The sequence below is a fragment of the Phyllostomus hastatus genome, unplaced genomic scaffold, assembly GCF_019186645.2.
Source record: "Phyllostomus hastatus isolate PE091 unplaced genomic scaffold, TTU_PhHast_1.1 phas_contig_58, whole genome shotgun sequence".
Taxonomy (NCBI): domain Eukaryota; kingdom Metazoa; phylum Chordata; class Mammalia; order Chiroptera; family Phyllostomidae; genus Phyllostomus; species Phyllostomus hastatus.
In genome coordinates this window covers 19,469,559-19,494,281 of record NW_025333916.1, presented here as the reverse complement: position 1 = coordinate 19,494,281, position 24,723 = coordinate 19,469,559, and the positions used below count along the sequence as shown (strand labels likewise).

At 46.4% G+C, this 24,723-nt stretch overlaps 1 protein-coding gene across 7 annotated transcripts in view; it reads left to right on the top strand.

Annotated features, from left to right (window-relative positions):
* PDE8B (phosphodiesterase 8B) overlaps nucleotides 1-24,723 on the top strand; it is a 221,756-nt gene that overhangs the window by 126,302 nt on the left and 70,731 nt on the right. For all 7 annotated transcript variants that reach the window (XM_045847827.1, XM_045847826.1, XM_045847825.1 and 4 more), the window contains 7 exons: nucleotides 132-191; nucleotides 2,540-2,597; nucleotides 6,629-6,717; nucleotides 12,815-12,893; nucleotides 14,871-15,011; nucleotides 16,660-16,748; nucleotides 18,836-18,896. In XM_045847827.1, the coding sequence (XP_045703783.1) occupies nucleotides 132-191; nucleotides 2,540-2,597; nucleotides 6,629-6,717; nucleotides 12,815-12,893; nucleotides 14,871-15,011; nucleotides 16,660-16,748; nucleotides 18,836-18,896 (577 nt within the window). The remainder of the gene's footprint in view (nucleotides 1-131; nucleotides 192-2,539; nucleotides 2,598-6,628; nucleotides 6,718-12,814; nucleotides 12,894-14,870; nucleotides 15,012-16,659; nucleotides 16,749-18,835; nucleotides 18,897-24,723) is intronic.

Genomic DNA, 24,723 nt, shown 5'->3' with positions numbered 1-24,723 from the left:
ATACACCAGACTTGTTCTTTAGAGGAAGATTTGCTTTTGTGCCATTGGTCTTCAGTGGGAAGCCGTTTCGCATTGGTTTAATGTAGCAAAGCCCAGGTCACCTGGTTTGACTTGGCACCTTCTTGTTGCAGGTCGATCCGGGCCACAAACCCCTCGGAGCACACGGTGATCCTCGCGGTGGTTTCACAAGCGTAAGCGCACCTCCCACCCCTACTGGAAATAGTGCTGTCCTTTCTGAGACATTTGTCTGATGTAATCCAGTTTTGGAGCTGGCAAAGCAATGGGCATGTCCTCGGCCCTGCAGCACCAACTTGAGATCATGCTTTGGGGGGTTTTCTTTGTTTTGTAAGTTTTCTCTCTGTCACATCTCACTGCTGTTACCACATATTCATACATCTCAGGAGAAAGTGGGTACTTCATTATATGCTAGACATGAATAGAAAGTCTGCGGAGGAGGAGATCTGGAGAGGACGTGATTCTAGCTTATCTTTTTTCTTTAAAGGAAAGAGACAGGGGTGGGGGAAGAGCTGGGAGAAGGCTTGCTCAAGAAGAAACAAATGGTAGCATGAGAACAAGAAGGCACATTTGTAAATCCACTGTAAGAAGAGGGATGTGCAGTTTACATTTGGGGACAGTTATATGGCTAGAGGCAGGACTAGGTTGCGTGCCAGTGCTGGAAGGCAGGAAAGAGGGATTAAGCTGTGGGCTTGAGATTGTGGGGTAAGAAACTAGTCTGCCAGGGTTAGTGTCTGAAATGGCGGACACTTAGAATGGAAGATCTAAAAGGAAAAAGGTTGTTTGTACAAACCACAGTGGAGGGGATCTTTGCAAGTATCAAATGGGTTCCAATCACTTAACAGCCATCATTTGCTTTGGAGAGAGTAAGATCTAAAAGGCGGGCCTAGGATCCACTGAACTTGGACCCATTGTGGCAAATAGCACAGATTCTGCAAGGCAGGAGCTGACGGGCCAGTCACTCAGGAGAGCTTAGGTTCCACCCCAAGTAGCCGGAGCCAGGGGAGACTTGAAATTCTCCACTGCAGAGCATGTTGGTGCAGTGGGGAATGCTGGCCCCAAAGTTTGGGCCTGACCAAAGACTTCTCCTTACCTGATACGCCTCGAGTCTCACATTAGGAGTCCATTTTGATACCTGCCATGGGCTATGGGGCAAGGAAAATGAAGAAACTGTCCCCATTAGTTCCTTCCTGGTAGGAGGTGGCACCTCAGGGGATTGAGTGAGGGAAGCTGAGATGGGCAGTCATCCTTCTTCCGGCTGATGTTTTACCTTCTGGGGACTCAGGGACCCTGGGCGTGGACACCAGAAGCGCACCAGGCCACACGGCACACCCCCAAAGCCTGGCTGATTCCACAGGCCCAAGAACAAGGCACTCTTTTAATTTCCTACTCATACAGCAAAAGTGTGTGTTTGTCCTTGACGAGTTATGGTTTGCTGTGGCTTATTGTTATTTTTCACCTTTTTCCCCTATGGTTTAATAAAAGGTTTCATAGATGGAGAGAGTAATGATAAAAATGGATACTGAGTTTGTGCCACCCAGCTTATGAAATAAACATTAATAATAAATAGAACATTATTAATACCTTGAGAAGCCATTTTGTGCCCATCCTGATTTATCAGCTAGCAAAGGTGGAACCTTGAGTCCCGAGGAGAAGGGGAGTTAGGGAAGGCAGCTTTTCCCTGGACAAGAAATGCCACAAATAAACACTGGGATTTCTCTTCTTGTTTTCCATCTGCTCCTCCATGCAATCCCCTCTGTTCCATTTTTCTTCCCTGTTTTCCAAGGTATGTGTAGCATGTCTCAGGGAGTCTTTGCTCTCTCACAATAGTGACAGCCCAGCCTGTCTTCATGACAAGCCAACCCACACCGCCCCCCCCGTGCCCCCCCCCGCCCCCCCTGCACTGAGTTCTCACACTGAGTTCTGAGACCCAGCTGTAGGCTCAGTACAGGAAACCTTCCCATGAAATGAGTGATAATGGTCAATTTTTGTTTTCCCCTCTTCCTTTCTAACTTGGCATTGGTGACGACAAGTCTTTCTCATTTGGCTATTGGCTGAGGCAACTTATCATGGCTGTTGTCTTCCTCACGTTGAAAGGTGGACCCTGCCAGGTCTTGGTGGCGGGGGTGGGGGGCAGTGGGAGTTGTGCTTTCAGAAGGTTTGGGGATGGCACAGAAGACTGCAATCTCTGGGATGAGTGCTGCACCTACCTTGTCCCTCTATGGGACTGCTCCCCTACACTTGCCCCAACTCCAGCAGGCAGCCCCAGGCTGGAGAGAGCCGTTGACAGGCCTTCAGGCACACTGCTAGTTTTCTCTTCACTGTTTTGGTCCTTTTTTGCATCTGGGAGTCAGATGTGGGGGTCTGGGTCCTTGAGGGCAGGTGTACCCTGTGGGCACATGCTTGTCAGGAAGCCACTCGGGGGACCAGCGCCACGGTCGCCTCATTGCTCTCTCTCCATGTTTCAGTGTGAGGAATCCTGGTTTGTATCTGCTGAGTGACCACATTTTCTGCTTTGCTGCAGATCGGGCGACCACGAAGAGGCCTCAGTCCTCCCTCTTCTTCATGCAGGCTTCAACAGGGTACGTAGACGATGGGCCAGCCCCTCCCTCAGGGGCCGGCAGCTCATCCCTGACTCTCCCACAGCAGCGGAGGCCAGTGTCCGTGGAGAAGCGCTGAGGGCCTTGAGCCTCGGATTATGAAGGAAAGAACTGTTCTTGGGTGGTAATGAGCACCTGCTAGCTAGTTAAGCTTCTTTTCCTTTTTTCTTATAACTTCGTGATGACATAAAGCACATCTTATTATATCGGGTCGAAATTCTGTGCCCCAGAGTTATCTCACTTGAATCAGTCCGGTCAGTGAGAATCAGGGTGTGCGTGTGGTTGCACACGTCCGCTGAGTCGGCTCCCGGGGCTGGTTCGTGTGCAGCAGGCGTCCTGTGAAACTCCTGGCTTCAGTCATAGATTCTCAGAGCAACGGCACGAATTAGACTGCTGTGCAACTGGAAAACGAAGATGGATTACTCCAAGGAGACTTACCAACAAACTAAATAACTAGGCAGGTTTGGTATCTCAGGTCTTTTGGTAGGAATAATCTGAACCTCAAATAGATGGTGTTATGCATTCTGTTCCTTCAAAAATAGGATATTGCTTTTGCCTTGTGACGTATGAAGATTCTTTTGGGTGCTTTAAGTAACAGTGCATTGCAGTCCCTGGTTTAAGAAAAACCCTATCTTTGTTGTAGACCACAGAAGAGCAGGAATTGCTGTGAGCAGCAGCGCTGTGCTTGGGTTGTTTTCTGCTCCCGTGTGGAAGTAGCCGTGCTCTGTCATGTGTCCAGGCAGTTCCGTGGTTCACATGTGTCCTGGGAATGAACGTTCCTAGTGAGCGGCATCACTCCCCTGACTCTCCTCTTATCCGTCATGGTGTCTCTCGGAGGCTGGCATTTGGTTCCGAAAGCTGTTCTTCCGTGTTGTGTCTTGACGGGAATGCATAGAACAATGCTTCTGAGTTCTGGAATGGAAAAAGGGAAACTGGTAGAGAGGCCTGAGACTTCTCTCCTTACAATGATCCTTTTCTAAAAAGTAACCTGAGGTTACCCACAGGTTTCGTAGCTCTTCTGTTTGATGCTGACCACCCCACTGCAACCCAGCCCGACATCATCCTTGATGTCCGAGGCAGGGCCTCTCGGAGTGCGAGGTCGTAGGTTCTCCCCCTCCTGGGGCCCCACTGCTGAGAACAGCAGTGACACACTGTGGTGATATCCATGGGGACCCCTGTGTGTGCTGGCAAGCGTCCTTCCAGAAGTCAGCTTTCAGTCCAGTGTCCTGCCACTGACTGGTGTAGAGGAGTGACCCTGGGATTGTACGTCTACTCACAGAAAAGTTCAGGGAAGCAACTGTCCTTTGTGGGCTGAAAATGCAATTAAGGAAATTTAGGAGGGAAAAGTTCCATCGTTCCTTTTTCCATGTTTTGTAACTTGTGTCTGCTGTTCTAGAAGGTTTCATTGCCTTCTGTTTGGATATGGTGCTACTTTCTGCAGTCAGCACGGAGAATAAAGCCCCTGGTGGGAGCATGAAGTATGAGGCCTGCCACGGACACCTGGTGTTCTTTAGTGCCGGGTCTGCTCAAGGCCTCTGCCAGCGAGGTCAGGGTGCCCCCAGGTAGTCTGTGCTCTTCCCGAGGATGCACACAGCACCCACAAAGGCTCTCCCTTCTGAGTTACTGTGCCATAAGATCAGCCGAAGTTGCTCTTCAGGTGGCTGGTCTCCTTTTTTGGGCAAAATCTTGTCTTTGGCAACTCTCTAGCCAAGCACTCTTCCAAGTATGCCAGCAATTCTGCCTTCCGTGCAGTTGTTTCCCATCTCTGAGTTGTTTTGATTGTATTAAAGCATCTGCTGAAACTCTGCCCTGTGTTGCTAGCTAATTGGCCAGCACTTCAGACGATGGGTCCCTAAGTGGGGATCCAGGAACAAATTGTGCCATGAAATATTCCACAACAACTCCACTTGAAGCCTCGGTAGCTCTGTGTAAGTGGCCAACTGCATGATGCTCAGTCTACTCTGAGCCTTTCAGAAACCTGTATCTTAGCAAAGGGCAATCGCCAAACTGCGTTTTTATATCAATGTTTGTGCCCCTCTCTTTTTATCTGGAATGATGCTCATTCAGTTGACTGAGTGTTCATGGACCACTTACCATGTGCCACGCAATGTACTAGGCGTGCCGGTCAGTTTTCCCCCTGGAGAGGCTTCCTAAGGAAGAAATGGAGAGCCAAAATGGGTTTGTTTGGCTCCACTCTAGGTTACTTAGTGCATCCTCATCGACAGATGAGAGACTGAATAGTTTCTCCATTTTCATAGAGGAGGAAACAGGCCCAAAATGACTGAACAGCTTGCCAGAGCTCACACTCACAGCAAAGTCAGAGCGCAACCCCCACACGGGGCCCACTGAGATAGTATTTCTCAAACTGTGGAACTTTAGTGTTCCAACAGCTCTTAACAGGTGTTCCTTTGTAAAAGACTTCTGTGGTCAAATAAGCTTAGGAAACCAGTGAAGACTCTTTCTCCTCCGCCCCTGGGAATGCGCAGTGCACGTTAGCAGCGTGGCACATGAGCGCGTCGAATGACCTGAGAAGTCCTGTACGAAGGACATCTGCCTCAGCTTCTGCAACCAGGGCCCTGGAATCTGAATTTTTAGCCAAAGGCCCAGGTCTCAGCATGTTGAGGTTTGAAGACCACTGCTTTTGATTTGCCCAAATCATTTCAGAGGTAGGGGTTTTTAACTACAGTCTTGAAAAATCCCCCAAAGATAAGGCACTGGAATCCTCCCTTACCTTACTTGGTACACATATTAAGTACCAATTTGTACAAAATCCTCCGGTGTTTAGAAAACAGCACCTACAGAAAGCTGTTTTTCACTAAATGGAAGTTCTTAAACTTCAAGAAAAGTAAAATATAAAAAACTATTTCTTAGCTGTGGCTGGTATGGCTCTGTGGATTGAATGCTGGCCTGCAAACTGAAAGGTCTGATTCCCAGTCAGGGCACATGCCTGGGTTGTGGGCCAGGTCCCCTGTAGGGAGTGTTCGAGAGGCAACTGATTGATGTATCTCTTGCACATTGATGTTTCTCTCCCTCTCTGTCTCCCTCCCTTCCCTCCTCTCTAAAAGTAAATAAATAAAATCTTTATAAAAAACTATTTCCAAAATTAATGACATCTGTAGCTTATGACATTATCAGTGGTTTGGGGGTTTCTCTTTATATTTTTCTGTATGTTATACAATTTAAAATTAATGTATATTACTTTTCTCATTAGACATAGACACCAAAGTTTACTTTTAAAGCTTCTGTCTTAAAATAAACCAGCCTAAATCTGTTTACTCCAACATTTCCAAAACTTACTTTATCACAGATTGCTTTTCGTATATTATGAAACATCAGCTAACAATGTTCATAGGCTGATGTAGAATCTCCACCCATCCAGGAGCTCATCCTGAACCCAACCATGTTTAACTTCACCCAAAAGAAGAAACGGTACTTCCTCTCTGTGCACGTTCATGACGTCCCCTCTTTCCCTTGCCCTTCCCAGCTTCCACCTGCAGTCGTGGGGCCCAGGGGCACAGGGAAGTCGCGGCTCCAAAGGTGCTCCCCACTGGGAAGCCATCCCCACTGGATAGTGGCAGTGTGTGTGTGCGTGTGTGACGGATGGACACGGGGAAGAGAGCGCAGTAGACACTCAGGAGATGAGGCAGGAAGCAGAGAACAGCCCCTCCCCTCCAGAGGGGTCCTTCCCAGTGTGGCACACACCCGATGTGTGTGGTGCTGGGTCTGAGAAGACTTTCATTAGTGCGAGATAAAGCACAGGCATTTCGGTAACTAACTGCAGTTTTCCCACCTTTGTTACACAGGGAGTTAAGCATACAATATTACCTGCTCTGTTGTTTCTCATGCATTTAAACAAGCATTTCAGACACCTTGACAGCTGTGTCATTCCACCTTATCTACTAGTTGTCTTATGTAACAGAGTTACTGGAGTAGGAAAAACTGTTCAGTTTCTTTATTTAACTCTCCAAGAAGTAATTTATATGTCTTATGTATTATCTTTGCTTTCTTTTCAGAGATTTGTGGAGAATAGCAGCATCACTGCTTGCTATAATGAACTTATTCAAATAGAACACGGGGAAGTTCGCTCACAGTTCAAATTACGGTATGTAGTTAAGTAAGACAGGGCACAAGGCTGGTTACCATTTCCTCAAAAATGCTCGTCTGTCATCAGGCTGCTGTTTGCAGGGTCCTGGCTCCATCACAGGGATTTTGGAGCCATTAAGCAAGTAATGGTGTCTGGTAAACAGGAGAATCTAAACGGGAAGCCCTTTGTTATAATGAAATAAATTAGAAGCATTTCTTATTTGACAGTATTTTCCACTATTTACAGCAGTTTTAAAATTATATCCCGAGCAAAGTACTGTTTAATTTTTGTAAAATTAGATCAAGATTAAGAATAGCCTTTGAGGATTACTTGCTGCTTTCAACATTTGCAAATCCTCTGTGGGTTGTTATGGACAGGAGCAGACCTGGGGGTATATTTAGTATGCTAACTGTAATAATTGCTGAGCAACTACAACACCAGTTTCACGAAGGCTGTCTGTGGCCCCCTGTGTGGGAAGTATCTTCAGGAATCCGATTTTAGGTCTTTGAACTGGTGCAGAGTGCTTTAAGAGCAGGCTGCTCCCTGGTACTCGCTTCTGGGTTGGGTTCACCTGAGTGGCCGGAGCTCTGGGTGGTAGGCGTTTTACTTCTGGGATATCTTGGGTTGTTGAAGTCCAGGGTCACACCTGGTTTGGCTCAGGCTCCACTCCAGTACTCTCCCAGGACCCTGACTCTCTCAACTTGCCCCCCTCAAGCAGAGAAAGAGGAAGGGACAGAGGGGGCCCTGCCCAACTTGTGGCCCCTGGGAGGCCAGAGCCCAGCAGCTCTGGGCTGTGGGATGCCAGAAGGCCCCTGGCCTGGCTTCCCTCTCTCGGGCCAACTACAGGTCAGGATAGTATCAGGCTCAGAAAAAAAAAATCTGATAGCATCTCCCTGTAATGATTATACTTCTTATTTTAGCTCTTCATTTGCACTCAAAGGTAACTAAACCCTTTTTTAAAATTATTTTTTCTCTTCCATTCTCAGTCCTGTGGAAGTAAAATGGATTAGCATAAATCCACAAAGGCCATTCTTCTGGGGTGCACCATGGCCAAGGAGGGTGCCTTTTGGTGGATAGAGAGCTTTAAGAAACAAAGTGTGTGGATAAACAGTGACTTTCTTAGGTGGGAGAGTATTTTAAAAAATCTCAAACAACAATGGAAATTTAGGTATTTTAACAGTTTTTGGTGAGTAATATTGCCAAAAACTTTGGAATATCTACATGCATAATTAGGTCCCTTGGTTTCTTTGTAGCCACATATTTGTTAGCTTTGGAGAAATTCATAGAATTTTTAAAGAAAATCACAGTGCCTTTACTTCAGAAATTTATTATTTTTACTATTACACATTCATTGTCTTTATTCCTGGGGCTCTTTACTATTTTTACCTGAGGGTAAAAAGACTGTACCTGTTTTTTTAGATGTTTCCACAATGAATAGAATTAGAAAAAGAGGGACTTTGTTTTTATTTAAATCTTTTATTGTGTATTATCTACAACAAAAATGAACAGATACCTTATTGCTTTAGTAGGTAATTTCCTCATTTTATTTTAAATAATTGTTTGAGATTTCATAAGCAACATTACGTTGATGGCACATGTAAGGTGTCAGAAGGTGCTGTGTCCACATGTCAGGTGTGGATGGTGAGCGGGCAAAGACAGGACTGGCAATTGGGACGAGACATCCCCAGCCAGCACAAGGACGTGAAGAAAGGACTTCTGGCTATTGCGCTCATGAAATCTGCTTGGAGTCGGGGCACTGAAAACTTTTCAAGGTCTCATCAAATTAGGAACTTAGCAAATTTCTAAGTACTTAACACTATGTAAATCTCATAACTTCTCACTCCTCACTGACTGGAGCTGGCTGAGGCAGTTGGTCATAATGAAAAAGGTCAAGTTCTTAATATAAATCAGTGTGACACTGGTGAACAGACTTGACCCAGGCAGGCAGTGGCCCCAGGAAGGTGGGTCTGCCCAGCGCACTAATCTCTTATCTCCCACACCTGCTGATGCTTGGTGGGTAAGGAACATCTCTTCCCAACCATGAACAACCAGTCCGAGAGCTGCGCCTGTGTGGGGTGGGATTGAGGGGGTGGGGTGAGGTTGGGGGTGGTAGTGTTCTCCAGAAGAGGAAGCCAGAGGAGGAAAAAGTGGTCGGTTTCTTCTGCTGCTTTTTGGCTGGTTGTGCCTCCACTGTCTCCAACCTCTTTCCCTTTTCGGAGGAGTGGGGGTGTGTGCGTGGTTTGACTCTCCCTGGGTATACTAGATCTGGGTCCAGTGGGTGGGGGCACGGTGACCCCAAACCATGACCTTCCCCAGGTCCTTAGGGCATCCAAGGACCTTGAAAGCCTCTACCTGCCTCCCAGAGGCAGGCAGGCAGCTCCGTCACTTGCTGCAGACTGGGAAAATGAGGCTCTTTATTATACAATGCCAGAATAATTATAGTCTAATTATATAATACTTTCCCCTGCAATTCCGCCCCCAGCTGCAGCTAAATATGTGACATTGCTGGCATTCTGCAGGGACAGCCTGTACTGCAAGGATGGTGTTGGATGCTGAAGGCAGATACTTCTGTCCAGGACTTCATGTGTGCTGGCCATACTTACTGAACCAAGGCGGGGGACAATCATTTTGTTTGATCATGGGATCAAACAAAAACTATCTAGTTTTAAAATTCTGTTTTATAGAATAACTTTTTTAAAACAGGAGAGCCAAATCTTACTTCTGAGTGCATTTGATGAATCACTTCATGGGGCAAAAGAATTCATGAAATGGGGACTGGCTAGGGAAATAGGGACAAGAGATGACCATTACCTCTGACTCTGTGCCTCTTTATATGAAAAGAACTTTGTTATCCAAAATACAGGTAGGATTTCTCTACTTACTGGGAGTTGAAGCTGATCAGTTTAAACTAATGCAGTGGCAGCCATGCGTCATCGTTAGTCTGATGTCTGTTATCCTGGAGTACACCCAAAGCATCATGCTTATTTTTCTCCAAGTCTTAAGAAGGTAGCAGGCCCCAATTTTAGAAACAATCAGTTTCTAAACAATGGGTAAAACTTTGTATTCTGTGGAACTCTGAAGCTTAGTATTAACAGACGTGTATAGAGTGCCAACCGACACCTGGGCTCTGGGTGACAGCCATTGTGTCACAGGAGAAACCCACCTGTGGAGGCTCAGAGTGGCCGGCCCGACTGCATCACTGCCCGGGAAGGTGCTGACCAGTAGCGAGTCCGTGACCCCGCGCTGCCTCCACTCTTCCCTCCCTGTCCCTCCCAGTCCCCTGCGGGGATGTGGATCTGTGTTCAGAGTCTTCTCTCTACAGGCTGCCACCTTGCGCAGTCCTGTCCTTGTTCCAGGTGGCCTCTGTTTGTGTGTGTGCGTGTTTTGTCTGAGGAGACTAGAGCCCCTTTGGTAGGGACACAAGAGATTATGTGCGACCCGCCACCTCGGCCACAGCCGACAGAGGAGAACACTGAGACCCAGGGAGACCCGACACCACCAATCACAGCTACCCAGTGTGCTGGCAGCGGCTCCGGGGTGGGATCCGTGTCCCACTCTGCCGTCTGCAGCCCTCTGCACCCTGCCACATACCGCTGTGTCCTTTACGGACTTCAGACCCGGGCCTCCGCAACACTTGCCTTCCCTCTGGACCTTCACGGGCCCTTAAGAAGGGGAGGGGAAAATGGTTACATCACCTGCACTTCAGGGGTGTCCCCGCCAGGGTTGCTTTTGCTTGTGCTGCTCTTTCCGATTTTCCAACTTCTTAACCTAAAAGATACAAAAATACATTTGAGGCACAGAGTTACAAGGTCCCCAAGAAACAGAAAATAAATAAAACAAGGACTTTTCCGAGTGAAGAGTATTAATAATTGATATAAGCAATTAAATTCCCAAACTCTAGGAACAATGATTCAGGGTGATTGCCTCGTTTTGCCACTGGTTATAGAACCATCAGCCAAACTGGCCTGAAGCCTCGATCCACAGGCTGCGGGTGAGGAGAGGTTTCCCCTGGGGAAAGTGACCTCTGGCCCCACCCAGGTCCCCTCACCTCGCCTGTTGATAAGTATTTGCTTTGTCCCATTGGGCATCATACTTACTGATGACTTTATATTTTGTAAATAATCATACAATGACCATTTAGTAGATAAACTTTGGAGATTGGAGCTAAGATCTTTTAAAAAGTAGCCTCTTAAGTTCACAAAAACAATAGTACTCTGAAGTACCTGTTTACGGACTTAGATGAGACACATGGGTACTTATAAAAGATACCTGGACAAAAGAGAAATTTATCATTTAATATATATTAGAGGAATTTGCCACTTAAAGTGTTTGAGAGCTTAGTTTGGCAGCTTCCAGAGGTGAGGAAGCAGCCCGCAGAGCGTGTGCCCCAGACGGCCAGCTCTGGGGAGCAGGCGGCGCTCCCCTGCGGGACCCACGTGGGGCAGCGCCCCAGGCGCTGGGAAATGCTCCCATGACCGTGAGACCAGATCTTGTTTGCTTCTTCCTGGGTGGCAGTGCAGTGGCAGCTTTGGTAACAATTTTAAAGTCCTCTTGTCTCCTTTTTCTCCTACTTTAAATCATCATACTTACAAGTACAGAGATGCTACTAGGACAGTACACAGCCCAAATTAGGTAACCTGTAGCAAGTTAAAAAAGAAATCTTACTGTGCCCATCTGGGGTCTCGGCTGAGTTAGGTTTGTAGTCTCCTCTGCACACCCACATCATAATTCCTTATTTTACTCACCCTTCCACATTGGTTTTAATACCTTGATCTCTACAACTGCAGGAACACTGTCTTTCATCTTTCTTTGGGCTAAAATCCTTCACTCCCCATATGGGTTACCTTGTTACTTGCTACTGGTTTGTTACTTCGGTCCTTGGTTTGGTATTTCAAGTATAATCATGAGAAAAGACAGGTTGTGATTCACTTTTCACCAGCAGCCTTTGAAAGCCTTAGAGAACGAAGAAATAGTACTCTGGGATCTTACAAATAACGAGCGCCATGTGCTGAATTCTTGTATTGTCCTGAGTGCTTTGAGAGATGCCTCATGTAACTCGTTTTGATTCTTACCACCTCCTGTAAAATACGTGTTAATCTCCTCATTTTGTAGAAGAGGCAATTGAAGGCCAGTGGAAACACAACGTTGTCCAAGGTCCCATAACTGGCAGAACACGGAACCAGGTCCCCCCGGTTCCTTCTGCCCTGTGCCTTGTAAGCAGTTCGAACAGGATGGCAAAGTTACGTGCCATTATGAGTGGGGGAAAAGTAAATAACACTTTAATAGTTTGTTTCATGAAACATCGATCCAGTAAATCAACATCTTTTTTGTAATGGGTAGGAAAGCCTTCACTGGTATTCTTTAAACAGCCAGTACAAAAAACAAAGCTTTAAGAACTAGTTACATACTTGCTGTTCCACAATACATAACTTACTGTATTTGGAGTTGGTCTGGGTTTGAAAGATAGTTAAAATTCTTTCCAAGAAATTGAGGGAGCGAGATGATTTCAGATGTTCCAGATACGTAACCAAGGTCAGCAAGAAGCCTGCCCACCTGCAGAGCTGTGTAGTTACCCAGGTGGGGGGATCTCCGATGTGTCTGCCTCTCCTCACGCCAGCAGCTGTGATGCACAGGCTTGTTCGAGGTCAGGAGGGAAAGGAGATGAAATGTTTGTGTCTGTTACAAAAGGCTGGACTACCTCAGATCCAACCTGGGCTTAAGCAGGTTTTCTTCACTGATGGGAACTTGACTTCTGTTTCATGCACAGCACAGTCAGGAAGGACGTCACTGGTGTAGAACACGGGGGACCCACAGACAGTCCCCCAAACCTTCATTCCCTGGTCTCAGTAGGAAGGTCTCATTCAGCGTGTGTGTAGTTCATTTCATGGTCCATGAAGATTTTGTGGTTATAATTCTTCTTTTTGTATCATATACATAGAAATATATGCTTTTGTTTGTTCATCTAGTTTGAAAGCCTAGGTTTTATTTTCCTCAAGGCAATATCGGAAGGTACATAGCTTTAATGAATCTGAGGAACTGTTTACTTTGATAAATTAACAGATGAAATGCTAATGGTTTTGTAGCAGAACTAACATCGATCTTTTGCAACTTCCAGGGCCTGTAATTCAGTGTTTACAGCATTAGACCACTGCCACGAAGCCATAGAAATAACAAGCGATGAGCATGTGATTCAGGTACGGAGACACCTTTTATCTGCAGATGTCAAAACAGAACCTTTTTAGTCTGAGCTACGCTTTTCCCAGCACTTGCCCATAGTCTCACATTTTAGCACATTTTAGCACATTTTCTTTGGAGATGAAAATATCAGCATATTCAAAAAATGATAGACTTAAGCTAAGAATTAGATATTCACTAAGAATAAAAATTTATTCAGATCAGAGCCTGTGATTTCTCTGACAGAGGTGGGATAAATTCTTTGCACCATCTGTGAAGACAGGGTTTATGCAGAAATATATCAGAATTGTACAGCAAATGCTTGTAAGTGCCTATGGGAACGAAATATTTTCTTTTTTTTTATTTGTCAATTACCATTGACATTCAGTGTTTTGTATTAGTTCGGGTGTACAGCAGAGCTGTTGGACAGTTAGATAATTTGTGAAGTGATCCCCCTGTAAGTCTAGAGCCCACCTGGCACCACACGTAGTTATTACACTACTACTGACTATGCTCCTTGTGCTGTACTGTACATCCCTGTGACTGTTCTGTAAATATCAACTTGGACTTCTCAGTCCCTTCACCTTTTCCACCCAGGCCCCCAACTCCCCTCCCACCTGGTGGCCACAAGTTTGTTCTCTCTATGAGTCTGTTCCTTTGGGGGACAAGATATTTTCAGAGGTACTCATTTATTTGCCTACAGATCGTATTCTCATATTAAAGCACTAAAGATGCTAAAATCCCCTTCCTAAAGAAATGTGTATAGTAGACAAACCGTTGTTGAAATGACATCATGTTATATTTGTTGCAAAGTAAGACATTTATACTTCAGACAGACTCTGAAAGGCGGGCTTGAAACGCGCAGCTGGTTTGCACAGCGGTACTGAGTGTGAGGAACACTTACTCTCATCCATAGAGACCAGTCAGTGTCCAACCCAGCGGACCCCTGACAGACAGAACCCCGCATTTGTAGTGCTGCAGCCCCGCCCCAGTGCACACACAGACACCCCCGGCTCTCACGCCAGACCTACAGGGGCAGAGCCCCCCATGCCCAGGCCCTGTCATCGTCGTGCTCATGAGGTTGTCCCTTTTCCATTCAGTGGCCCTGTGAAAGAGACGTAAATGTGCCGTAATAGGGACGGGAAGGCAGAGGGCAAGCAACTTATTCCAGGAAAGCCCCAGTGAAAAGTATTGAAACCAAAATATGTAGCCATATTTTTCTGACTCCAAAGCCTTCCCACCTGGTATCCTGTATGTATGGAATGTTCTTCCAACTGTTCTTTGAAATGGATCTGAAAGTGTCCTCATATTGCTGCCTGTCGCTGGCCCACCTGGCCATGGGTCAGCATCCCAGACCACAGAGAAACCAGGCACATTTCTGCTGCAGACCAAGCACACGTCTCCATCTCCCCCGCCTGTTCCCAGGCTTGAACAGTCCGTTCTCTTTCTGAAACACCTTTGCTTTGCCCCTCCCTCCTTCACAGCGGGCAGCCTGCTGGTGACCCCAGCAATGAGAAGAGGGGGCGCCCTGCTCTCTGTTCACCTTCCTCACTTGGATTCTGACAGATGGCACCTTTCACACGGACCAGAGTCCTCCATTCCACAGGGGGCACCTGGTGGTTAGAAACCCTGTGCCTCTGTGAGAGCTGGTACGGCAATGCTGTCACAAGTGTTAATCCCCTCCTGGCCTTTACCATGAGCAGGAGCAAATGGGCCGAGAGCAGTGCGCACCTGGAAGGGGAGAGTCTGCTGATAGCAGGTTTTTTTCTTGGGGGCCCCTGTAAGAACCTACCAGCCCTCTGAAGCTAAAACAAGAGCAAGGAAGAAGTTGAACAGAGGATGTTATACGTGATGGGGAAATTAAAAGGACCTTTGTGCTACGGAGTTGGAGGCGGTCCTGGGTGGGCTATTCCAGCACACCCCTCTGTGTCCCAGCAAGTACTCCTCCGGAGTATACAGCTCCCCTGAACTGACCTGTAACCCCTTCCTGTTCATAGTATGTCAACCCAGCCTTCGAAAGGATGATGGGCTACCACAAGGGCGAGCTCCTGGGGAAAGAACTCGCGGAGCTGCCCAAGAGCGACAAGAACCGGGCAGACCTCCTCGACACCATCAACACGTGCATCAAGAAGGGCAAGGTGGGTGAGGCCAGCCGAACAGACCCACGCGCCCTCCCCGATGCGTCCTCTCTCCTGTGGGTTTCCACGTCACGTCTTTAAGATTGGCTTCTTTAATAATGTTATAATTAAATACAACTTTTTTGTATTTGCGAAGCGAGTGATTTTTGTATGCCAAGCAAATCTGGTGCTTATTGTGATGATAGAGAATCTGGTGATCTTGTTTAAGGAAATTTCACCCCACCTGTCACCGCTGGAATATCATCCGTATCTCCGAGCAGAGTCCCGCCCATGGAGTTGTTGTGTGTGCCTTAGCTTATCCAGTGTTTGGGGAAATAGAAGCATTTGATGTCAGTGTTCACATGGAGGCCTAGTTTTCCTGTTGCTCTTCTCACCACAGCTCAGCAGGGATGGATAGCTCACATCTCCCTGCTGCTCCGCATTGTCAGGGGCTCGCTCTCAGTCCCAGGAGATGAAGGCAGCCAGGAGGTGGTCCCAGGAGGTCCAGTGCAGTAGGGACCTTCCCTCCGGCCCCGCCCCCTCCAGAGCAGCGGTGCCCCTGCAGCAGGGGCTGCCTGCATGTTTTCTATTAAGCATTCAGAGTGCTTGCTCCCATGCTGTTTCTTTCATCTTGCTTTCTCTGATGTAAAGTAGTTAGATAGCATCATCTTCATTTAATGGGGGCCGGTGCACAGGAATAAAATAAGTTTGGTTTATATGTGATGGCCAAAATTAATTTTAAAAAATTGGGGCAGTGAGGCTGAAAACAGAATATTTTCAAGTACTCCAAAAAAACTGCCATGAGGACACTGCCACACAGCTGGGGGCCCCCCGACCCGAGATCACTGCTGCACACCTGGGAGCCCCGAGAACATTGCCACACACCTGTTTCCCACCCTGAGAACACAGCCCCACAGCTGGGGACCCCGCTCCTCATCCCAGTTAGCCATATTGTGTGGGAGGAGTAGGAAAGGCCGCAGAGAAAAGGCACAGGCTCTGGTTTAACTGCTCCCTCCCAGAAACTGCAGAGGTGCGGTAGGTCCCCCTTGAAGTCACCAGGGTCTTCATCCCAGCCACTTCCCCAAGGTCCAGAGACAGCAGGACCCTTCACACTCCCCTTGGCCTGTTGCACGGACAGGGTCAACAGCCAGACCGATCTAGAGAAGTCTTGTCTGGAGGCCGAATAGGATAGTAGAAGGGTGATGGGCTTCAAGGAGCATTAAAAGGTGAGAATTCTAAACCACATTCTCTGCTTCCCAATATGGGCACATTAGTTAGAATCTCTGAGCCTCAGTTTACCCATTTGTAAATTAAGAATGATAATGTCAAACTCAGACTGTTGTGAAGATTTTGGGAAAAGATCTCAGAAAAATCCTTTGAGCTGGTGCCACTATAGTCGTAGGGGTGAGAGCAGGGACTCTTCCCACTTGTCAGGTGTCCTGGGCCCCAGGAGGCGCAGCCTGGTAGTGGACGTGTCTGTCTAATTGTGTTCATGCCTTGTGACCATGAGCCTTACAGAGACCGCTTCTCAGTGGAAGCAACAATAGAATCGTGTTTAGTGAATGTAATGAAAGCATGTGGGATTTTATTGCTCAACTTGGGGAGACCCACTGTAGGAGCAGGTGTTGACCTTGACGGCGGATGTTAAGAGCTCTCTTTGTCCGTGTAGGAATGGCAAGGGGTTTACTATGCCAGACGGAAGTCCGGGGACAGCATCCAACAGCACGTGAAGATCACCCCCGTGATTGGCCAAGGAGGGTGAGAGCAAACTCGTGAACTCTTTTAGTTGAAGGGCCCATGTGGGCTTACTGAAATGTCAGTGTAAGCGTTAGACCTGCACATATGGTAGGCTTGGGCTGCCCATAGCCTATACCAAGGACACTTCCATGTGACCAGCAGACATGGCTTTTCTTCTCTCTGTCTTCTCCTGCTATGGGCTTTACGAAGCTTCACCCCAACTGCCCAGCCCCACCTGATCATCTGTGGTTCCACTATGCCCACTACCCTCTGAAGGAGCTCAGGTTCTAGGCCAGCCCCCTTCATGTCAACAGCAAAACAAGGGGGAACCGACCCTCCCTCCTTGAGGCACTGGCTCTGTGCTTTCTCCGGGCGGCGGGAAGCCAGGGGTTCATGGTTACGTAGAGAAAGGTATGTCTGACCCAAAGCTAAGGTGGCCTGATTCCATTTCATCTCAGATTCCCAGAGAAGCCTTTTTATTTGGGAGAGATAAGGCAAATATGTGACTCCTTTTCCTTCTCCCAGTTTAATTTTGTGAGAAGGTTTACACAGCCAACCAGGATCCCCTGGCAGTCCGTCACTGAGGACCCTTTGTAAACCAGTCAGAAGGTCAACACCAGCCTCACAGTACAGGCTTGTAAGGGCTGTGTGCCATCGCATGAAGTTTTGGAAAAAGAAAAGGGGGCGGTCATTGTGCCAATAGCCAGAGAGGAGAGCCAAGCCTGTGACTCTCTGGCTGCCCGCGTGCCCTGCAGATTGTGTGGTTAGAAAACAAGACGTTCCATGAAGTCAGCCAAGTGTCCACAGGCTGTTCCCCCTCAGAGCCTGCTTGCTTGGCCAGTTTCAAAATTGTTCCCCCTCAGTTTAGAGATCATTGTCTCATGTTCCCTGTCATTCTGCCTCAGTGTGGGGGGTGGCGGGGCGGGGGCACTGGCGGTCTCTAACCCTCCTCCTGAGTGCGGAGAGAGGTACCAGGCCCTTCTCCTGAGCCCAAGGTCCCCTGTATGGCCACTCCCGGGCAGTCAGTGCCCCAGACCACTGTGGCTGCCATGTTGTTATCCTCATCCCCACACCAGCCTCTCTGAAAGTTTTAGCGGAGATTCGAGTTGTGTGTGTGTGTGACCAGAATTATTAGGTGACCTGGGCAGAGGAGACGTGCTGTTGCTGGTAATTTCTGTCAGCATGAATTTTTCTGATCTTTCTGATTTTACAGATAAAACAGAAGTTCTTTTGTCCAGACACAGTGTTATTTTTTTCCCCAATTGTAGGCAGTGAGCTACCAGAAGAAAATCTTATTAAAAGTAGGGAGTTTTCACCTCTTGCTGTTCAGTGAAGTTCATTACAGGATAACCAGTACATTCTTTGCTCTCCTCGGAGGTCTCCAGAGAAAACTGAACCAGAGAGAGACAGAGTCAAAGACAGAAACAGGGAGAGAGGAGACTCATTACTATAAAATCTAAGACAGCCCACTGGAATTCCTGGCTTCGCTCTCACTAGAAAATCTACCTCAAGCTGAATTTTGTGCAGCGTGGAGACACCTGTAGTCTTTTCCTGGTCTCCTTCATGGTAATGAGCAAGGCTGCAGGCTGTTTTGGGATTCTGCCCATGACCTTGAAATAAGAGGATTTTTCTCTGCCTAAAAAACGCCACCATCATGATGATCATGCTGTGACATAATATCGAAAATTAAATATAAAAATAGCCTTGAAATTTGATCATTGCCCAAATGAGTCTTTTGCTTTCTATATAAGCTATAAAGTTATTAGCGTCAGCAGAATTAGAGCCAATTTTTTCTGGAGTAGCATTTCATCCCATCACTGAAGATAGCGAGGAGCCAAGCCTCGGGAGTGAGTTACAAAATGAAATGCCCATCAGGACAATGTTCCTGAGCCAGTGGCGACTCAGAGGGAAACCCAGCTTCTGAAGGCATGTGTGGGCTGTGTGGGAAAATGCATTTTCTGTAGATGGGGTTTTGTTCGGATTTTAAATCTGCCTTAGAATAGACCTTCAAGTTTTGCTTTAAAAAGTTTCTGTTGATGTTTTCACTTGCTGATTTGTTGAATCATCTTGTATTTGACTCACTAATAACTAATTATTTATGTTATTAGGAAAATTAGGCATTTTGTCTCCCTCAAGAAACTGTGTTGTACCACTGACAATAATAAGCAGGTACAGTATCCAGCTTGCTTCGTTTGCTTTGTCAGCCTGACCACGTGTTATGTCCTCGCCACTATTCTCTGCTTGTCTTTCTCCATGTCTTCTGTAGTTGCGAGTTTGGAAGGCTTATGGCAAAATTCGACTCCTCTGGCAAACAGTAAAAAAAAACAAAACACACACACACACACACAAAGTCCCCTGCAAGCCTGTGCTGCCGTCTTAGGCATGCATATCACTTATGATTTAGCTTGTGGCTGTGCAACTCGAGACTAATATTTTTTGAAAGCATAAAATTCCTCCTTCAAATAAGAACTGTTCTGTTTTTCTATCTTAATTTCATAAGCCAATAAAAAGTATATATGCATTGGAATATTTCACCCCTATAAATTCATATCAAAAACAGGAATCACCCTGAATTGGTACTGTGATTTTTTTTACCGTTACATCATGCAGAACAATACATTTTAGCATTGTCTTCTGCAATAAAAGAATTTTAATCAGTTTCTATATTTAAGAGCCTTCCTTTTAGAAAGTTTTATTGTAGAGAACAGCGTTGGTATTTTTTTCTTTTTGACTTATACTTTTAATGATGGATTATGTGTATTTTTTACTTCATGCTTAAAAGTTTGTTGATTGAGAAGTACTGAACAAACAATCATTAATTACCTGTTTTTGACAACATAAAACATGGCCTTTGCCTTAGATGAGGACTTGGAAAGGAGAGGCAGTGTATCTAAAGGATGTGAAAGATGGGAGCATGTTGGAGACTTGTCAAGTGTGGGGTTAGAAGGGGAAGCCTGGCCAGGCAAAGAAATAAAGTGGAGGAGTGACAGGACCCAAAGATGCCTGAGCTCCAATGCCTCCGACCTCCCATGAGAAGGGGGCTCCCACCTCAAAGGGAAATGGAACTGAGTGCAGGAGCCTGCGCGGGGCTTCCAGTCAGAGTTTAAGTCCGCTGAGGTATCGAAGTGTGGACTTAAGTCCATCTGCGTAGACTGTGGAATGATCCCATTCGTCACCACACAGGGTTACAGATGTCCTTGTTGTGATGAGAACTTCTAATGTCTATTCTTAGCAACTTTCAAGTGTATATTATAGTATTGTATTGTTAACTGTGTCACCGTGCTGCACATCACAACCCCGGGACGTACTTACCCTGCAGGTGGAAGTTCATACTATACCTTTGACCCCCTTCACCCATTTGACCACCCTTAACCTCTGGAAACCACCAATCTATTGTCTGTATCTATGAGTTCACCTTTGATTTTTTTTAATTTTTACTTTTTTAGATTCCACATATAAGTATATCATATGGTATTTGTCTTTTCTCTGACTCGTTTCATTTTGACTAAGGTCCATCCATGTTGTTGCAAATAGCAAGATTTCCTTCTTTGTTATGGCAAAATAATATTTGATTATTTGCATGGGTCCTTGAATAATCTCGTTTGTTCAATGTTGCTTCATTATAATGTTGCTTCATTGATATGAGATACCATAGGATCTTAATTACTGTTTATATCAATTAGCCTATTGTAAAAATGGTTTCGTCATATGTAGTTTCACTTAACCACGTGTGCATAGGTTGCAGAACCTATCAGCAATGTTAAGTAAGGACTTACTGGGGGCTGTGTGTATGTGTATACACTCATAAATACCTCATTTCTTAAGGATTTTATTTATTTTTAGAGAGAGGGGAAGGGAGGGAGAAAGATAGAGAGAAACATCAATGTGTGGTTGCCTCTCACATGGCCCCCACCGGGGATCTGGCCTGCATCCCAGGCATGTGCCCTGACTGGGAATCAAACCAGTGACCCTTTGCTTCACAGCCCATGTTCAAGCTACTGAGCTACACCAGCCAGGGCTAAATACCTCATTTCTTTATTCATCTGTTGATGGACACTTGGGTTACTTCCATGTCTTTGGTATTGTAAGTAATGCAGCAATGGACATTTATCATGTCCTTTGGATAATTACCCCAAAGTGGAATTGCTGGATCATATTGTAGTTCTATTCTTAACTTTTTTTGAGGAACCTCCCTATTATTTCCACAGTAGCTGTGCCAATATACGTTCTTACCAACAGTGCACAAGGGTTACCTTTTCTCCACATTTTTGCCAAAACTTATCTCATGTCTGTTTGATAGTAGCCATCCTAACAGCATGAATTAATATCCTATAGTTTTCATTTGCAATTTTCCTGAAGATCAGTGATGTTGAGCCCCTCTTCATATGTGTTGGCCACTTGTATGTCTTCTGAGGAAAAGTGTTTAATTTTTTCCACACGTGGGTGGGAATCCACATATGTGGGGGCCAACTTAATTTATACAGGAACTTTTTTACTGTGTGTGTGGTGGCACTCCTAACCCCTCCATTGTTCAGGGGTCACCTGTGTGCAGATCCTCTGCCCCTTGGGTTTCATTGGATTGTTTGTTTTGCTGTTGAGTCATGTGCGTCTTTCATACATTTTGGCTATAAACCCTTTACTGGGTATATGATTTGCAAATATTTTTTCTCATGTGGTAGGCTTCCCTTCATTCTGTCAGCAGTCTGCTTTGCCGTGGGAAGCGGTTGTGTCTGATGCAGTCCCACGTGTTCATTTTTGCTTCTGTTGTCTTTGCTTTGGGTGTGACATCCAAAAAGTCATCACCAAGTCCAGTGTAAAGGGGTTTCTTTGCTACGTTTTTGTCTTCTGTGGTTTCAGATCTTATGTTCAAGTCTTTAATGCATTCTGAGTTGATTTTTGTATATGGTGTTAGGATTGGGGGCCAGTTTTCCCACCACGATATATTGGAAAGACTGTTTTTCTCCATGAATATTCTTGGCTCCTGTGTCATAAATTAATTGATCATCTCTATGTGGATTTACTTATGGGCTCTCTATTCAGTTCCATGGAGCTCTGTGTATGTTTTTATGCTAATACCATACTGTTTTGATTCTATAGTTTTGAAATATAGCTTAAAATCAGGAAGTGTGTGCCTCCAGCTTTATTCTTCTTTCTCAGGATTCATTTAGCTATTCTAGCAAAATATTCTAGAATAGCCAAAGCAATCATATGCTTTTTCATAGGATTTAGTTCAATATGAAATTCCTTCTTTTGCGCTAAGAATTTTGTCTGGAATTAGGAAATTTTTAGTAAATACCACCAAGTCACTCAGAGAGGCAAGTCCTTGGAAGACCAATGGCAAAAGAAGGAAATTGACTTTCATAGGGAAAAAAAGTCCTTTTAACAACAAAGCTTAGACAGCCCAGGAGGGAGAATGAGATCACCTGGGAGTTGACACAGGAAGGGGAGAGGTACGGGAAATCCTGGTGCCTGGTCACAGAGCAACCACTGAACCCAAGCAGCACAAACCAACCTGTATGGGCTGTGCTGAGCATTCATGCTAGAAACCAGCCAAGTACATTTTATGTCCAAACCAAGCACAGCCTCCCCCCACTGACCTAGCCTTGTTCCTACCCCTTCTTCTCTTTCTCACTTAATGAATGGGACCCCCGATCTCTCTGTCACCAGTCTCCCTGCAACTCCATGTGCCCAAATTCTGCCAGGTCTTCATGGCCTAGCCCAAGAAGCTTCAAGTCCCATCTCCCTCCTCCAGTCCCCAAAGAACCTTCTTTACCATTATCATGGCTATTTGCATGCCTAACTGCCCTCTCCTCTCCAGGGGGGTCACTAGCATGTGCTCGTCTGTGTTTGCATGTGCTGCCTGGCACACAGTAGGCCTTCAAACTATTGGTTAGCTTGAATGGAATTCAATGTCCAGGTCCTGTCCTCCTGCCCCCTGTAAACTTTCCCTGCTTCTCAGAAGAGCAGCCAAGCCCACAGCACAGGACTGAGGGATGCGGAACCGAGGGCCCACCTCGTCTTTTCTGAGGCTCTAAATAGAAACGTCATTACTGCCATGAATTAGCTGCTGTTCTGAGAATAGTGGAAACGCAGAGCTCAGATACCTTGAGTCATTGACGTCACCTAATGGTGCTGCACAGGCCTAGAGAGACACTTAGATTTTCCAATAACAAAGAATTTTTATATCCCTGGCTAACCACAGTGTTTCTCCTCATCGAGGAGGCTGAAGTGAATGGCGATGGGTTTGTGACGGGAAGGGCTCCCTAGGGGGCGGAGAGGGCGGCGGGGAAGCAATCTGTCTGCAGGTGGCTCCAATGGTGCTGCTTTCTGGGCTCTAGCTCTGACGTCAGAACTTAGCCATGGGTGTGCATTGTAACAAGGAATGAAATTGTAAGCCGGACTGCTGTCTTCTGGTGATGCTTGTCAGCAACAAAAGTCTCTTTTCCTCTGTGAACCTGTAGCTCTTTGCCAAGAGGCTGGAAATGCTCAGTGAGGTTTGTCTGCTATAAACATAGTCTCTACCTTCACCACAGGCCCACTTCCTCCTCAAATATGTATCGAAACCTGTTCTGTGCTGCCACCAGGGACACAAAGTCTCTGCCCTAGAAGCCATAGGGGTTGCAGACGGGTAAACAGGATACATTTCTAGAGGACAGTGTGGGGAGGTACGAGCCTCACGCCAGAGAAGCACAAAACACAGGCCCACGGGGACTGGCTAGGGTATTTTTAGGTGTCACCTAATACCCTGCAGGCCAAATGTGGCCTGTTTTGTAAATAAAGTTTTACTGGGACACAACCGCGCACCCCCGTTATAGAGTACTGTGGCTACATAGGTACAGTTATAGCAGAGCCCATATGGCCAGCAAAGCCTAAAATACAGGGTCTGGCAGGAGTAAGGCCTGCTTGACTGTGGTTGGTAGGGTAATAATATGGGTGTAATATAGTTTTTATTTGAACATTTCACCTAAAATGTCATATGGTGTGCTTGAGTTTGATATTGTTATGTTTCAGAATTATATGCTTGTGATTTTGTAATAAAAGACTTTGTAATAAAAAGGGGGCATTATTTGTGCAGGGTCCTGCTATATTTACTGCCTGGACCTTTACAGAAAAAGTTAGCTGAACCCATTTCTAAAAGATAATTTTCTTTCTCAGATTTCTCACTTTCTTAGGCCAGGGACAGTCTGCATGGCCTCCTGAAAGTCCCTCTCTCCATGCATACACACACTTCCTTGGGCACCCTTGCCTTCCGGCCAATCCCTGCTCCCTGGTTCAGAGCTGTGGGGACCTAGTTTCACTGAGACTGCTGCCTTTTCCTGAGATGCAAATTCAAATCCAAATGCATGCCTCAGACTGTGGGATTTCAGGAATCTGGTCCTCGAGTCAGATTTGTGTAGGACCAGGGAGGCTTCCAGAATCCCTGACTTTGTACCAGCTTCCCCGAAACTAGCGTGGTCACAGCAGGGAGCCTCGCCACTGCTACCCCCACTGTGCCCACCCCCAGCTGAATCACAGTGGGTCCCCCTTCTCATTTCCTCCTCTGAGCCCTGGCCAGCAGAGCACTCCCATAAGTCAGCGTGTCCGTGGTGGGTTAGGAGCCCTGAAAAAGAGGGCAGGAAGCCAGCAGGCAAGAAGGCAGTGATATGGATTGAATCAGCTGGTCCCCTTCTCACGGAGGGACAACACGCAGATGTCTCATGTCTGCTAAGAGGAAGTGGTTTTCTTGTGGATTCAGGGAGCATGGCCCACGCAAAGAGCAGCTCCAGAAAACCCTGTTCCACGGGGTTAGAGCAGGGGAAGGTCTGTGGCCCGGCTCAGAGGAAGAGCTCTTCCTTCTCGCCACTTAGGGTTGCAAGATGAAGGCTGATTAAGAGCAGAATGAGACCAGCCTGACCTGGATTTTGTACACGGCTTTCTAGGGCTTAAAAATGGAGAACTCTTGCCGTTGGAATGCCATTGGCCATCCTGCCACCTTTATTTCATGACAGGACAGTTG